The sequence below is a fragment of the Maylandia zebra genome, linkage group LG5, assembly GCF_041146795.1.
Source record: "Maylandia zebra isolate NMK-2024a linkage group LG5, Mzebra_GT3a, whole genome shotgun sequence".
Lineage (NCBI taxonomy): Eukaryota > Metazoa > Chordata > Actinopteri > Cichliformes > Cichlidae > Maylandia > Maylandia zebra.
Window position 1 is genome coordinate 26,000,662 of NC_135171.1, and position 15,967 is coordinate 26,016,628.

At 43.4% G+C, this 15,967-nt stretch overlaps 1 protein-coding gene and 1 non-coding gene across 6 annotated transcripts; both read left to right on the top strand.

Moving 5' to 3' along the window:
* Positions 1 to 642: 642 nt before the first annotated feature.
* brpf3a (bromodomain and PHD finger containing, 3a) lies at positions 643 to 14,612 on the top strand. Of its 5 annotated transcripts, none has more exons than XM_004548622.5 (13): positions 643 to 933; positions 4,355 to 5,878; positions 6,051 to 6,207; positions 8,489 to 8,620; positions 8,823 to 8,951; positions 9,064 to 9,376; positions 9,497 to 9,835; positions 10,042 to 10,596; positions 10,700 to 10,757; positions 10,877 to 10,959; positions 11,134 to 11,231; positions 11,694 to 11,848; positions 11,962 to 14,612. In XM_004548622.5, the coding sequence occupies exons 2-13, from the start codon at positions 4,374 to 4,376 to the stop codon at positions 12,143 to 12,145; spliced, it is 3,708 nt and encodes a 1,235-aa protein (XP_004548679.1). In that variant the 5' UTR covers positions 643 to 933; positions 4,355 to 4,373; the 3' UTR covers positions 12,146 to 14,612. The 5 variants fall into 5 exon arrangements, with proteins under 5 accessions (XP_004548679.1, XP_004548680.1, XP_004548678.1 ...); XM_004548623.4 differs by lacking the exon at positions 643 to 933 and adding an exon at positions 2,003 to 2,043; XM_004548621.4 differs by lacking the exon at positions 643 to 933 and adding an exon at positions 2,008 to 2,328.
* trnae-uuc (transfer RNA glutamic acid (anticodon UUC)) lies at positions 939 to 1,010 on the top strand. The gene has a single exon. It is a non-coding gene; the product is annotated as a tRNA-Glu (tRNA).
* Positions 14,613 to 15,967: the final 1,355 nt, after the last annotated feature.

Below are 15,967 nucleotides of genomic sequence, written 5' to 3' on the forward strand. Positions count from 1 at the left end.
AAAAGGGGCTAGCTGCGGGATGCTGGTAGTGAAGAGGTCCAACAAAGTAAACCAACCAAAAATTGAGATGGCATGAGGAACACCAGCAAAGAAAATGAGCAATTGGTAAAAACTGGGAAACCGATTGGGGGCACACAAAGAATTAAGAAGATGATGGCAGGGGAAACTGATGAGGATGGCAAAAAAGATCAAAAACAAAGACAGGAAGCAAATGAAGAAAAAAAATCTCACTATAGCAATTGTGATAACCAACAGAAAACAGGAAGTGGCTATAACAGAAGCACACAAATGCGCTTTAAAGGCTTTATGTTCCCCCGGAGAACACACCCATGCATACTTGATCAAGTCTCCTCTGTCCTTTCAACACGACCTTCTAGGTCAGGTCAGGTCAGAGTAGACCAGGAGGTACACATTAGAGAAATGAAAGAAGCCCATAGAGACATGCAGAAAGGGTCAGTGGGAAATAAAATGTAAAAAATAAAATAAAAATAACCCATGCAAGAGGCTTTGTGTTTTCTTTCGTGCGGATATGGTCTTGAAACTACACATGTGACAAACAAAAATCTATTCAGAGCTGCCAAACGTCAGTCTACATCTGCAGTGGGTGGAGCTCGCTCGGTTGTCATGAAGACGGTCCGTTGGGTTGCCGTTGTGTGCACAAAAAGTATCGGCGTGGCTTTAAATTAATTTAATGAAATTTCCTTCATTTAGCCAGTGATGGAGTAGTATTATTGTTATTTTTTTATTTCCCAAAGAAAGTCGGAATTTTAAATTCACAGCAGCAAGAGAATCGCTCCAAACGGGTCTAAATGAAGCAGTAACAGCTGCCAGTGACTGTCAACAAATCCACTACACCCACTGCGAAGGACTGTGGAGAAGTTTCCTCATTATTTAACCTTTTTTTTTTCATCTGCACACATCTCTGACGTGAACGTAAGTCCCATATGGTCTAGCGGTTAGGATTCCTGGTTTTCACCCAGGCGGCCCGGGTTCGACTCCCGGTATGGGAACTCCTTTTCACAGTGTTCATGCTCACGCGGTTAAAAGATCTCTACCAATGAGAAAGGCGATGGAAAAAGTTTCTCCTCGTAAACACTAAGTGTGTTGTGTTTTCTGCTCCTTTCTGTTGTTATAGAATATAATGTTGAGGCATTTTCCTGCTGTTGTTGCTGGATGTTGGAGTTTTTGGCATACTGTTGTTGGACCCCACTTTACCTACACAAGTGCTTTAATTCAATACTTAATTCCAATTCCATAGAGGTGATTCTGTTCATCTGGATATCCTTACATGGATGACTGAGCGTGCCTCAAGCCAAGTCTTCATGACATAGATTCAACAAGGTCCTGTAAACGTTCCTCAAAAGGTTTGGTCCAGATTGACATGACAACAGCAGAAGTTATCATTTCAGTATGGTTGCCAGTTGTACCGCCACGATGTGACTCTCCCATCACTTCCACCTCATCCTCCTAAAGGTGCTCTGTTGGCTCGAGGCTTGGTGACTGTGGGGGTGATTGGAGTTTGGCGAACTCATTGTCATGTTTAAGAAATCAGTAAGCAACAATATTCAGGTAGCCTTAGGCATTTAAAGGAAGAAAGCACTGTTGTGCACACAAACAAGCATAAACACCCATACCGTCAGGATAAAAGAGTAATCACAAATGAAAATAATAAATAGATAGGTAACAGTCCTGATGGTAGCAGCAATGTGTTTTCTTCACTGATCGTTTCTGCTACGAGCTCCACAAACTAACCCGCATGTTCCCCTTTGAAAATGTGGTGAAACGGGTACTGCGCTGGTCTGGAGGAGATGGGAGACAAGGCCAGAAGGCGCGCAATAAATTTCAGGTTGTTTTCCTCACCGCTTCTTTCGATGATGAGCTCTAGAACGAGTCCGATGAGTCCGCTTTAGCCCATCGACCAATCAGAAGTCGGTGCGCGTTGAATGCGAGGTGCAGCGGCGCCCTGTGATTGGCTGAGGTGGGTTTTTTCTAAAGGGGCGTATTTTTCAAGCCATCTTGACTGAATATTTAGCCTCATCCAAGGTACATTAATTTGATATCTTCAGGATTTCGGTGTCCCTAGTTTGATGACCACTATCGTTTGAAAGGTTAAAACCACACCAATGAAACCGGGTCGAGTTTGTGTGTTTAAGCGCAGTCACGGCGGAGAACGGGAGTGCTGAAGATGACGCTGTCGCTCCTGAAATTACCGGCTAGCTAAGCTAACGGCTAGCATGTCTGCCTTGATTGTAGTCTGTCAGTAGCTGACATTTAGCTTGGTGCAGTTTTTCTGTCGGGCACTCGCACTGCAGAGGACGACTGAACAAGGTAAACAACTCTGGTGTGTTTTTTAAAGGGCACTTTCAGGACTGATAGGAAAATCAGCCTTTCTGTCACACGGCATCCGTGTGTCCTGTCCGACCGAGAAACGTTATCACATCGGCAAAGAGACGGTCTTTTTTTTTTTTTTGCAGGGGTCTGGACTACAAAGCAATACCCGAAAACGTTGCACGTTTGCACTCTCGTGATCTAAAGCATTCATGCAATGTAATATGCATTCGGACTCGGTGCATACAGTGCACCTGCTCTCTGGCTGCTGTTTGCATGTATAATTGGGCTGCTAATCAACTTGCAATACAGTCGTTGTCTCTGCTGTTGTGCGCCTAAAATGGCTGACAGATGTTAGATACTCGGGTTGGTATTTAGCGCGCTTCAACCTAACTAGGCACAGCAACAAGGGGGTAGAAAAAAAAACATGGTGCTAGCGTTTTATTGGTGGGCGAGACTTGTGCTCGCGTTACGGACTCCCCTTTTGACCAATGGTGAGAGAGGCGAGATGCAAGCAGTGCAAGTTACTGTAGTTGTGTTTGTGCAACATGAGTGCTTACTGTGTTATTACAGAGCACAGCACCCGAGCTGACCCCCTTTTACCCTGTAATTATTTACACAGGAATAAAAAAGAAAACACCAATAAACAGAATAAAGCAAGCTTTTAGGGCAGAATTAATTAAAAAAAACACGTTAATGGATACATAAAACCTATATATTCTCATTATGTCTTTATAACGTGTTTTAGGGGCTTTATTTTTCTTACTCTGGAAATGTGGTGATAAAAATATATGTAATGTGTGAATGCTGGGTGTGACCCTTAATTTACATACACAAAACCACATTAAGAGCCACAGGCATACAAAAACTACTTTACCTGGCAGAGCAGATTATTGAGTGTTGCTTTATATTGGTCGGTAAATTTTGCAAATTATTCCCGAATATCGGAAAAGTGCAATAATAATGAAAATAATAGAAAAATAAATGGGCCCCTGTCAAATTGGATTCATTGTTAGTGCACAATTGGTACAGTGCAACATCAAGTCAAATCACTTTACTGCCATTTGAACCATATACAGGTAATGCTGTACATAAATTGGTGCACCATAAATTACCTTCCACATGACCAAAATTGCAGCCAAAAATTATATGTAACGTTTTGCTTGTCTTGTAGAAATAAAATTAAACAGACAGTTTTAATGTGAAATGCTTTCATTGTTAATCCAAACAACGTGATCTCAGTGACTAAATAAGACAGAGATAGAGCATTAAAAGAATATGTATTTTGGGTAGGGGGCTTTTTAGTCTTTATTTGGTAGGATAGTAGAAAGAAGACAACAAAAACTGAACCCAGGCCTCCACATTAGCCATATGCCAAAGGAGTCGCCTGCTTAACCCAGTGAGCTTAATCAGGACCAAAGATGATTTGAAATCTGTAATGGCAGAAGTGGCAGTCAACCAGTTGTTTTATTGTCTGACGCACATGCACGACTGAGGTTCATGATAGTTTCAGCTGTATCGCAGCAGGTGTTTCTACTTGCTTTTTGTACAATCTACTGTACAATATAAAGCGCCTTGAGGCAACTGTTGTTGTGATTTGGCGCTATATAAATAAAATTGAATTGAATTGAATTTTGCAGCAAAGCGTTCGGATCGTGTCTGCACTCTGGATGAATCCTTAAGGGAAGCTGTGTTGTTTTGAATTTTTGCAAATGTGTAGTAGAAAAAATGGCTATTTTGCCTTGTTAGGGTATCAAAATAGCTGCCTAAATGAGTTACCAAGGTGGCTACTGAGTGGCGAAAGTTGCTTGTAGAAGAAATTTGGTGATATGTTGTTTTTTGTTTTCACTAATCTTAATATAGGCACTCTGTTTTTCTCCCCTAAGCTTTTATATCTTCCATGCTCTCCAATGTGAATATACAGCAGCTACAGTAAATCTTTGCATATAATTTCACAAAGTACCAAATAGTGTTGACGCTGCAATTTCAATCGTTGCATTAAACATTTTTCTTCTCTATTTCTAAGGGCGCTAGTGCAAAGTCCCATGCAGAAGACGAGGAGGTGGGAATGCGAGGCAGTTGTTAGCAGACTCAGCATGGGTAGGGGTCGAGGCAGAGGGAGAGGAAGGGGCAGGGGTACATCTGGCCAGTTGCGGCCCCCCTCCCCTTACAGACTGCAGCTCTCTCCATCCAGGGAGACTTTGACATACGCTCAGGCTCAGAAAATAGTGGAAGTGGACCTAGATGGAAGACTCCATCGGATTAACATCACAGATCCTCTGCCAGTTATCACAGAGGACGAGATGATGGCCCAGGACATTGCAGAGTGCAACAGTAACAAGGAGAACAGTGAGCAGACACAGAGTAAAACCAGGACGTGGAGGAAACCCGCAAACGGCAAAAACAGGAGGAGTGGTAAAAACACATCAAACCAGAACCAGCGCTCCAGCTCTAATCAGCACACAGGATCGGCTTTTTCCTTTCAGCAGCCGGCCCTCCAAACACCTCTGCCTGAGCCGACCTTCCGCGTGCTGAGTTCGGTTTCCCCCACAGAGGCGCCTCCTCTCCCGGCAGCCTACTATCGTTACATAGAAAAATCTGGGGAGGAGCAGGACAGCGTGGCAGAGTACGACATGGACGAGGAGGACCTCGCCTGGCTGGAGATGGTGAACCAGAAGAGGGTGTCCGATGGCCATGCATCCGTATCTCCGGACACTTTTGAGCTGCTCATCGACCGCCTGGAGAGGGAGTCCATCTTGGAGTCCCGCAGCCAGGCTCTGTCCCAGAATGCTGTCGACGAGGACGCCTTCTGCTGCGTCTGCTTGGATGACGAATGTCTGAACAGTAACGTCATCCTGTTCTGTGACATCTGTAACCTGGCCGTCCACCAGGAGTGTTACGGTGTGCCCTACGTCCCCGAGGGCCAGTGGCTGTGCCGCTGCTGCCTGCAGTCCCCCTCCCGCCCTGTAGACTGTGTTCTCTGTCCCAACCGAGGAGGTGCCTTCAAACAGACAAGTGATGGGCGTTGGGCCCATGTTGTCTGTGCCATATGGATCCCAGAAGTTTGCTTTGCCAACACGGTGTTCCTTGAGCCCGTGGAGGGGGTCAGTAACATCCCTCCCGCTCGTTGGAAGCTCACCTGCTACCTGTGTAAGCAGAAAGGCAGAGGAGCCTCCATTCAGTGCCACAAAGCCAACTGTTACAGGGCTTTTCACGTCACCTGCGCCCAGAAGGCTGGCTTGTTCATGAAGATAGACCCAGTCCGGGAGACAGGTGTTAACGGCACCACCTTCTCCGTGAAGAAGACCGCTTTCTGTGAGCATCACTCTCCTGTTGGGTCTCGGCGAGACGGGTCTGGAGATGAGTCGGTGGAAGGGAGGCTCGTGGGGGGCAGGGGTAATCGGGGTCAGCGGTCTTATACTCAGAGTCCCCCCTCATCACCAAACAAGAAAGCTACCAAAGGACAAAAGAAGAAGAATTCAAAAGGGTCTGGTGGGTCACGTCGCTCCAATATTCCTGTGCTGCTGGTGCCTCAGATCCCGTCGCACAGGTGTGTCATTTGCATACTGTACAAATTTCCATAGTTTACCATTTGCTGTCTGATTTTAATCTATGTCACTGAGAGATTTTTACAGATAGCCTTATCATAATGTCACTATCCAGTGGTTATAATGTTAATACTAGTATTTTAATCTATAAACTCTCACGTTGTGTCTCAACAGGCTGAACAAGATCTGCACAGGAGCTGAAGTCCAGAGAAAGAACCAGTTCATGCAGCGGCTTCATAACTACTGGTTGCTGAAACGACAGTCGCGAAATGGGATGCCTTTAATACGGCGGCTTCATTCCCACCTACAGGCCCACAGGACTGCAGAGCAGGTGAGGAGAGACGTCATCAAATGTACCTATAACACAACAGTGACTGTTCAGTAATAACTGCACTGCAGTGGTGTGTAAATGACTGAGCACAAATGAAAATAAACAGTCTACATTTTTAGCATTCACACATGTGACTGCAAACGCAGCACCTGTGGTTTTGCCATCGCTGACCCATGTGACTGTAGTCAGATCTCTCACTTCTGTAAAGCTGGTGTCTGTACTGATAGCAGCAGAAACAATATGTGTCACGGCTGCCGAGGCGAGCCGTGTGGAGTTGGAAAAAGGACCCAAGAGCAAGCAGTGTATGAAAAGATTAGTGGAGTTTATTTACAAGGTGTCAGTGGCAGGAACAGAAAACAAATAATGAGACAAACTAACGGAAACCTAAACTGGGAAAACTAAAGAGCAACTAGAAATCCACAGGACACGGGGTGAAAGGCAGAGAGACGCAGACTGACGGAGGATACAAAAACGCAGAGAGACACAGATGAATGCAGAAAAGCGCGGACTTACATGGAGTAATACAGACGAACCGGCAACAGGCAGGAGAACACACAGGGCTTAAATACACACACACCAGTAATCAGGGGATAAGAGACAGGAGGGCAACACAGCTGGGAGAAATCAGAGCTGACGGGACAGGGGAAATGTAAACTGAACACACTCACATCAGACATGAACCTTCAGAATAAAACAGGAAATTAACAGACAGAGAACCAGACAGGACACTGAACTTGACAGGCAGACTCATGAGCAGACACAATAACACCATGGACAGACAGAGGGAACACAGAGAAGTGGGAGCAGGCAGGCAAAGAACAGAAACCTAACAAATGGCAAAATAACAACAGAATACACACTCGGAATGAACAAAAGCATAAGGAAACACAAAACACTGAGTCCTCAGACTCAGGACCATGACAATATGAATGCAGCTGAGTGTTTAAATTATATAAATGACAAAATAAAATGAAATATTTCTATTCTGCTGTCAGTGGAGGATGTAACTGGTGTCTGAGGCCTTCAGAGAGTCTGTTCAGATCAGAATCAGCCAAGTCACGGGAATAAAATCACTTCACACCTTATTCTCCATCCTCACACACTGAAATCCAACATAAGCCCAGACATCACACTTTGCAGTGGCTGATTTTGAATATGGCAAGCTTCCACAAAATCCTTCACAGTTCTGCTGCTGCTGCTGGGCAATGTGTCGAGATGGCCTGTAAAATGTTGTGAAAATGTGTCGTTAGTTATTATCAGAGATGGCAAAGATGTCCTACGCAATACACAGCTGATAAGAGATGTGTTCACAGTTGCTAAGTTGGTAAATATACTTTATTTCAACTCACGTTCTTTTGGTTTCTTTTAAACTTTTATAACAACTTTGGATGTGCAGCTTGTGTAGATCCTAGGGCTGCACAATTAATCGTTAGAAAATCGCGATTCATACTTATTTGCGATCTCATTTCCAAATGACAACGATTTAAAAAAAAAAGAAAAATGACAACGACGACTGTACCGCATTTTGATCTGGGACATAATCTGCATGAAAACAAGCGCTCACTCTTCCTGCTCAACAAATGACAAGGGCGGAGCCTTATACCACGTGATACAGAAGCTGTGCCGTGTGATGCTAAAATTAGCAGGGAAAAAACAACGGAGAGCACGTCAGGGATGACGAGAAAGTGACAGGAGAAAATCCGTCCCGGTCAACCACCCAAACATCAATAACGGGAACCTTATACAGCGCTTCCCTATACACGTCGAACTCCCGCAGGCACAAAGAAATAACGGAGGCTATCACTTATCACCTGACCAAAGATATGGCTCCCATCAACACTGTGCAAAAAGAGGGATTTAGGAAAATGATCAACACCCTAGACAAACGCTACACAGTGCCGTCCCGCAACTATTTTTCTATTGTTGCACTACCTGCTCTATACACGCAGCGTCGAGCAACGGTGGAGACGGAATTTCAAGCAGTACAACAACAAAACGTGAGACATTTGTTGTTTTTATGTTTATTTTATGTTCAGTCTCAACTGTTACGAAGTTGATGTGCAGTTAATAAGTGCAATAAATATTTATACTGGAAAAGAAAATCGTGAGAGAATCGTGATCTCAATTCTAAGCCAAAAAATCGTGATTCTCATTTTATGCAAAATCGTGCAGCCCTAGTAGATCCCCAAAACTTGATGCTGTTCATCTGGACAGAGAGAACTAAAGAGAGACAAAAAGAATAATTATGGTGTTTTTTTAAAGCTTTTTCTATCATTTTCAGAGGGAGCCTGATGAAAAGCTGAGTGCCGCGCGAGAGGAGCTGCGATACTGGCAAAAGTTGAGGCAAGACCTGGAAAGAGCGAGACTTTTGGTGGAGCTCATCCGCAAGAGGGAGCGGCTAAAGAGAGAGCAGGTGTGTTTAAAAGGAAGTCTGAGACAAGTTTATAGACCAAACATTAAATGTTTTCATTTAAGAAATCACCAGCTGATGAGGAGAAATTAACATAACAGTTCGAGGGAGCATGAATTTCTGTTCCCCGCAGCATTTGTCATTCTTTTGCACCCCGCAGAGTGACCTTGTATTCTCCCCTGTGTGATTATGTCACCACACACAGATGAAAATTCAGCAGGCTGCTCTTGAGCTGAAGTTGACTCCTGCGCTGGTGCTTCTGAGATCCACCCTGGAGCAACTACAAGAGAAGGACACAGCCAAAATCTTCTCTCAGCCCGTCAATCTGTCAGAGGTCGGTGCAGTTAGACAGCAGCCTGTTCTGAATGCACTCTTCACTCAGCAGCATGGCTACTTTGACTGTACTGTGACTCTGCTGACATTCCTTTTTTCTGTGATTCGCCGAGGTCCCAGATTACCTGGAGTTTATTACCCAACCCATGGACTTCTCCACTATGCGCACCAAACTGGAGGGACATGCCTACTGTTCCATCACTGACCTAGAAGAGGACTTCGACCTCATGATCTCGAACTGCCTCAAGTACAACTCCAAGGACACCATGTTCCACAGAGCAGCCTTACAACTGCGGGAGGTGGGAGGTGCCGTTCTCCGCCACGCCCACAGGCAGTCTCAGAGCATCGGCCTGGACCCCAGTACAGGCATGCACCTGCCAGAGGCTCCAAACAAACATGGCTTCTACAACTGTACATGGGATGATGGTGAGTTGAGCACGGGACATAGATCACATCTTTTCTTGGATGTAACCCTCAGGCTTCATTTGTTCATCTGGCTTTTTTTTTCTTTCCTCCTTCTTGTTTTTGTGGTTGTAATCTCTGTAGTTGACTCTCTGTTGGACCCAGAGAACAGACTGCACTTAACCACAGAGGAGCAACTAAAGGCCTTACTGGATAAACTGGACGTAGTCGCATCCATGCGTACCAGCGGCGGTCGCACCAAGCGCATTAGGCTGCTGCGCCGAGAGATCAACACTCTGAGGCAGAAGATGAACCAGCAGCAAAGTGCTCAGTCTGTGAATGGCATTGAGAAGGTGGATGAAGGAAAGGAAGAAGAGGGAGAGGAGGAGGAGGAAGACGAGGCGGAGAAGAAGAAGGAAAAGAAAAGGGAGAAGACAAATGTGGAGAATGGACTATTGACAGCAGTGTCAAATCCTAAAGCAGGTAATTAAGCCAGTAATTGTGCAGTTTATACATAATTACTATTACTTATTATTGTTTTTTTAATAAAATTCATAGAGTCTAATTTCTGGCTTTTTTCAGTTTTAATTTAGCAAAGTTAAATTCTCACACTGGAAAATCTGCATCCAGTGAAGATTTTAGGTGATGAATTACTTGTAAGATGAAAAAAAAAATTCTCTTTTACCCAGATGACTCTCCACCTGTGCTAGAGCTTACCTGCCCAGTATCATCACCGCTGCCAGGCGATGCTCCCCTGGAGCCCCCTATCCTGGGCATTGTAACGGGAGGACGAAGGTCACCCGGACGTTCCTACAAACGTCAGAGGTCCTCCCGGAGTGGAAGCAAAAGCCAAGGCGAAGATGAGGCTGAAGTCGGAGAAACGCCTTCTTCGGAACCAGACGCTGTTCACGAGGTCACGCCACTGGGCACGCCTCCAACACTGTCTCTGGTCGGAGTCGGTCGTCGCACGTCAGTTTTGTTTAAGAAAGCAAAAAATGGCGCGCGAATGGTGAAGAACAAGTCCCTTCCACAACAGAACGGTAAAACCTCTGAGGCTAAAAGCAACGGGTTGGATAGCACCGCCACCAGCCCGAATTCACCCAGTGTGAACAACATCACCACATTACCTCCTACCCCAAACGCCTCCCCAGCACCTCCTTCTCCCTCCTCACACCGCCTGAGGTCTAGAGGCCACAGCTCAGAAAGTGAGGCAGACAAACTCCCTCCTCCGCCCACAGAAGGAGGTAAGGACCGGATGGATCACTGCATTACAGATATTTGATTTTCTAAAGAAAACAGGGGGAAGAAAGTCTGTATTTGTCACCATGTGGTTTGTGGTGTTGCTAGGCCTGACAAATGGAAAGCACAGCTCTGCAGAACACGATGAAGACGACTCCAACCTAAGGTGAGTATGAGTAGGACAGGAAAAACTAGTGCTGAACTGAAGCATGCATGTTTTTTTCCATAAATTTGACTTGAATTTAAAAAGGTCCTTCTTGTTTTGGTTTCCACTCCTCTCTGCAGTGTCTCCCCTCCCAAACGCAGTCGGGGTAAACCTGCTTTGGCTAAAGTTCCTAGCAGCGAGAACGGAGACATCTCCGGATCTGGTGTGTATCACGAGAAGACAAAACACAGTGAAATGGCTCTGTTTTCTGTTTAGATTAGTAATTTATGAGCCTACACACATAAAAAAAATACACATTTCATTTTATTCTCAGTTTGGGCTCAGGATCTGTCATGAATACAAATTAATTGCATGTATTGGGATATCCTGTTCACAGGAAAGTCTACACTTCTGTCTTTAGATAGCGAGACTAAACTTGCACCACTGGACCTAGTCTGGGCCAAATGCAGGGGATATCCATCGTATCCGGCAATGGTGAGGATGCATTCAATCTTACACTCCATGGTCTAAATCAGGGATGTCAAACTCATTTTACATCGCGAGCTGCATACAATGCACTTTGATATTAAATGGGCCGGACCAAAAAAAACTCCTCTTTCCATCAACCTAAACAAGTTTCATTACTCATTATAAAAATGGTTGTAGATGGTGTTTACTTATTACTAAATTAAACTCTTATGTGGTGATTTTCCACTCTCCCATTTACACAAGCACTTTCTTCTATGCTGTAGTGCTTTCTGTCTAATAATCACCCACATGGCACGAAGGAGCAACCTCCTAAACTGCAGCCACCCCACATTACTTGGGTGTAGTATGATTGGAGTTTTTGTCGGGCAGTCTCCTGCCCCCTGGCCTTATGTTTGACAGCCTTGGTCTAGATAAACGTTGTTCCTGTGTTGCTAAATGTGCCGTATATGACATAATCTGCTGTTACAGATTGTTGATCCTGACATGCCCCAGGAAGGACTTCTCCACAATGGCATACCCATTCCCGTGCCTCCTCTGGAGGTGCTCAAACTTGGTGAATGGAGGCAAATGGAGGAAGACCAGAAGCTCTTCTTAGTGCTCTTTTTTGACACCAAAAGAACTTGGTGAGATTCACACAGTCAGGGATAAACTCATGTTGAATTTTAGTGTTAGTCTTTGTCACCTAAATTTAAAACGTAAAATGAAAAGAAAAAAAAATGTCCCTCTTCATTTTCAGGCAATGGCTCCCTCGTAACAAACTACTGCCGCTGGGAATGGACGACACTGTAGACAAGCTGCGGTTAATGGAAGGCAAAAAACCCAGCGTTCGCAAGTCTGTGCACACTGCTTATGACCGAGCTATGGTACATTTAAACCACGTGAGAGGAAATCTTAACTTCACACCCTCCAATTTTATATAAAATTTAAAAAATACAATTTATATAAAATTTAATTTTAAAGATTTTATCATCTTAAATAAGCTGCCTGGTTGTGTGTACAAAGCTTCTTCAATGCTCTTAAAAAATTTGGGAAAGTAAAACAAACGCTTCCCAACAGGTGTAGTATTTGAAGGTTATCTGCATAAAAAGTTTTTTTAAAACTGATTTTTGAAATGAGGAGGGGAAAAGTGCTTTTTTGTAGATTTACTTGTTCATTTATTTGTGTACGTTTTTTTAAAATTGTTTTCCACAACCACTGTTGCTACGTGTTCATATAAAGATTTTATTTTAGGCCAAAGTGAGTCGAGACTTTCGTGAGAAAAGTGTAATTATTTAATCGTGAATGGGATTTTCTTGATTGAAAATATATTTAGATTGTATTTGCCATTGAAACGTCACTGTGTATACTGAAGTGTGAAAGTCCCACTTAACATTCACGTCATATCTGGACTTGGACAGCTATGGACACGGGTTTGTCTTCAAGAGTTCTCTATAATAACAATAATATCATTTGCATGTTGTTGTTTGCATGTTGCAGGTGATGTATAAGCTGCTCCTTCAGATCCTCTGTTTGTTCAGTTACTATGAGTTTTGTTCCATTAATATTCAGAGAGATAGACTGGTGCAGTGTTGCTGAAGCTGTCGGTTTATCAGTGGACCTTATTTTCCCGCCCTCTTCTACAGCCACAAGCTGCAGGTGGTGAGATCAAGATTGTGGATACAAGTGGTGGTAAAGAGCTTCCTCCGAGGGGTTTTTGGATCTCTCTTAGCAACAAGGAGAGAAGCTCCTTTATTCCAGAGGAGGTCGGAGTAGCTTCTTCATATTGAAAGGAGCCAGTTGAGGTGGTTCGGGCATCTGTCATGACGCCTCCTGGATGCCTCTTTTGTGAAATGTTTAGGCCACTTCCAACTGGAAGGAGGACCTGGACACACGAGAGAGATTAAGAATGTCTCAGGGTCTCCTTCAGAACAGCTGGGAGTGGGAGGTTGGGGGGGATCTCTGCTTAGACTCGTTTCTCTGACCAAGATAAGCAGCAATGCATGGGAGGATAATATTCATGGTATTACATCAAAGCCGTTACTGCAGGCATTCACATTGAAACTATATCAGAAGGGGTGCAAATAACTTTTTCTTTTTTTTTTGGTAACATTTGACTCCGGGACTTTGTTTTTCATGTGCTCATGTTTATTAAGCAGTTCTGGGAATTACTTGGTGCATGCACGATAACCATGCATCATTTGTTCTCTGACTGATATTGCTGAGCATCTGGCTACACCTGAATGCTGCAGGTAGTTGGAAGTCTCAGTGAGCTCTCTCGCTGTATCCTGTAATCTTCCAGTCATTCTTGGATATATATGTATATTTTTTCCTCCTCCTTCCTGAAAAGGGTCACTTCAGAGTCACGTCACCTGAGTTGAATTAAAAAAATATATAAAGGGAATTTATCTGTTATAACAGCGTTTTATATTTGAGCACAAAATTAAAAGTTTTTTGAAATAGATTTTAAAAAAAAAACTTTTTCAGGGATGAGGCTTAGGCTTTGGAAACGAGCACTAAAAATATTTTTTTATTTTACTATATTTTGAAAAACAAATTGAATTGAGCATTAAAGGAACAAGTGATTCCATTTGCTCCGAGGTCCCAAACTCTCAGTCCAGCTATGACGTGTCGTTGGTGAGACTTTAGAGTGTTTACTTAATTTTTCCATATTGTGAAACTGTACGGTGATATGAGAATGTCGGCGTACCCGGTGCAGCTACCTGGTTAGTTAGATGTGAAGTCACTACAGAGGTGAGATGGTTTGTGGGGGAGGGAGGGGCAAAAAGAAAAAAGTCTACTGCGATCCTCACTCGAGAATTTGCACTTGAATGCAAATGTGGCTGAGGAAACTTGAAAAGCACAAATGGTTACTTTTAAGGATTGGATTGGTGACTCCTGGAGCCATATGTGTGGCAAAACCTTGTGTGTGTGCGTGCGTGCGTGAGAGTGTGTGTGTGTGTACAGCTTATACATACATGTGTACAACCTCAGTGTAGTAAAAGTGCATGTGTATAGTTTTGTAAATATGTAAATGTATGTTTATATCGGCTTACATGAAGTAATTTAAGGAATGCAAAAATCGAGTTTAGATTTTAATTTATAATTTGTGGCAGTTGAGAGTGTTATTTAAAAAGTTAAATATTGAAAAGATTTATGTATGATGCTACGTAGCTCTTTGTAACAGTGATGGTATTCGCCAACATATGGAACATATTCTCTAAAAGCGAGGAGGCACAAGACCTTAACTCTGTGGGCAGAAGCTGCTGCACCTGCCTGCAAGTTTTGTTCGTTTTTTTTCCCTTGGTGGCACAGGAGATTTTTGATCTTGTCATTTAAATTGTATTGCAAGATCTATAATCTGCCCGAGACAATATTTTCTCACACAACAATAAATGCTGTTTGAAACAGTTTAATGTGCGTAGCGTGTTTTATTTTTATTCGTTTTAGTGAATTAAATGTATTGTTTGAAGATAAATCTAAATGGAAGTAAATCATCTACTAAGACGTCCTTCCACACGGCTAATAAATATATTAGCAGTGTGTAGCACATTTCTACATTGTAGGTACGTACTGAAGACATCAAATATATGAAGCAAGATTTATGATAATGTAGCAGAGAAAAAATTGAAATCAAGTTAACAGCACCTCAGATTAGAGCCCAGATAAATGCCACACAGAGTTCCAGTAGCAGACACATCTCTACATCAACTGTTCAGAGGAGACAGCGAATGAGGCCTTTATGGCCAAATAGCTGCTAAGAAACCACAACTAAGGAAAAGCAACAAGCAGAAGAGATTTGTGGCCCAGAAACACAAGCAATGGACATTAGACCAGTGGAAGTCTGTGCTTTGGTCTAATGAGTCAAAATCTGAGATGTTTGGTTTTGCCTGTCATGTCTTTGAGCGACGCAGAAAAAGTGAACGGATGATCTCTACATGCATGATTCCCACTGTGAAGCATGGAGGAAGTGGTGTGATGGATGCTGCTTTGCTGGTGACACTGTTGGGGATTTATTCCAAATTGAAGGCACACTGAACCAGCATGGCTACCACAGGCATCCTGCAGCGACATGCCATCCCATCCAGTTTGCGTTTAGTTGGACCATCATTTATTTTTTAACAGGACAATGACCCCAAACACACCTCTAGACTGTTTAAGGGCTATTTGCCCAAGACGAGTGCTGCCGAATGGCCTGGCCTCCAGAGTCACCAGACCTAAAACCAATCGAGATGGTTTGGGATGAGATGGATCGCAGAGTGAAGGCAAAGTGAACAACAAGTGCTCATCATCTCTGGGAACTCCATCAAGACTGTTGGAAAACCACTTCAGGTGACAAACCTCATGAAGCTCATCGAGGGAATGCCGAGAGCGTGCACAGCAGTGATCGAAGGGTGGATAGTTTGAAGAATCTAAACTATAGAACGTGTTTTGAGTTATTTCACACTTTTTTGTTTACTACATAATTCCATATGTGTTCATTCATAGTTTTGATGCCTTCAGTGACAATGTACAATGTAAATAGTCATGAAAATAAAGAAAAAACATTGAATGACAAGGCGTGTCCAAACTTTTTATTTTAATAAAAAAAAAAATATTTTAATAGAACTTGGAAATCTGTTCTGAAGGGCTTCCACCTTTTACTTAATGTTGTGATTTGATGCTATATAAATAAAATTGAATAGTGCAAAATTCAACAACAGCTGCAACCAGAAGGGAGTGAGTGGACCACCAAAGGAGGGAAGATGGTGTTCTCTATTGCATCA

Bases quoted from the DNA above. Each gene is read 5' to 3' on its own strand.
- brpf3a (XM_004548622.5), top strand. From the start codon at position 4,374: ATGCAGAAGACGAGGAGGTGGGAATGCGAGGCAGTTGTTAGCAGACTC. The intron at 6,208-8,488 runs GTGAGGAGAGAC...TATCATTTTCAG, and splicing joins CCCACAGGACTGCAGAGCAG to AGGGAGCCTGATGAAAAGCT. The intron at 10,960-11,133 runs GTGTGTATCACG...TCCTGTTCACAG, and splicing joins CGGAGACATCTCCGGATCTG to GAAAGTCTACACTTCTGTCT.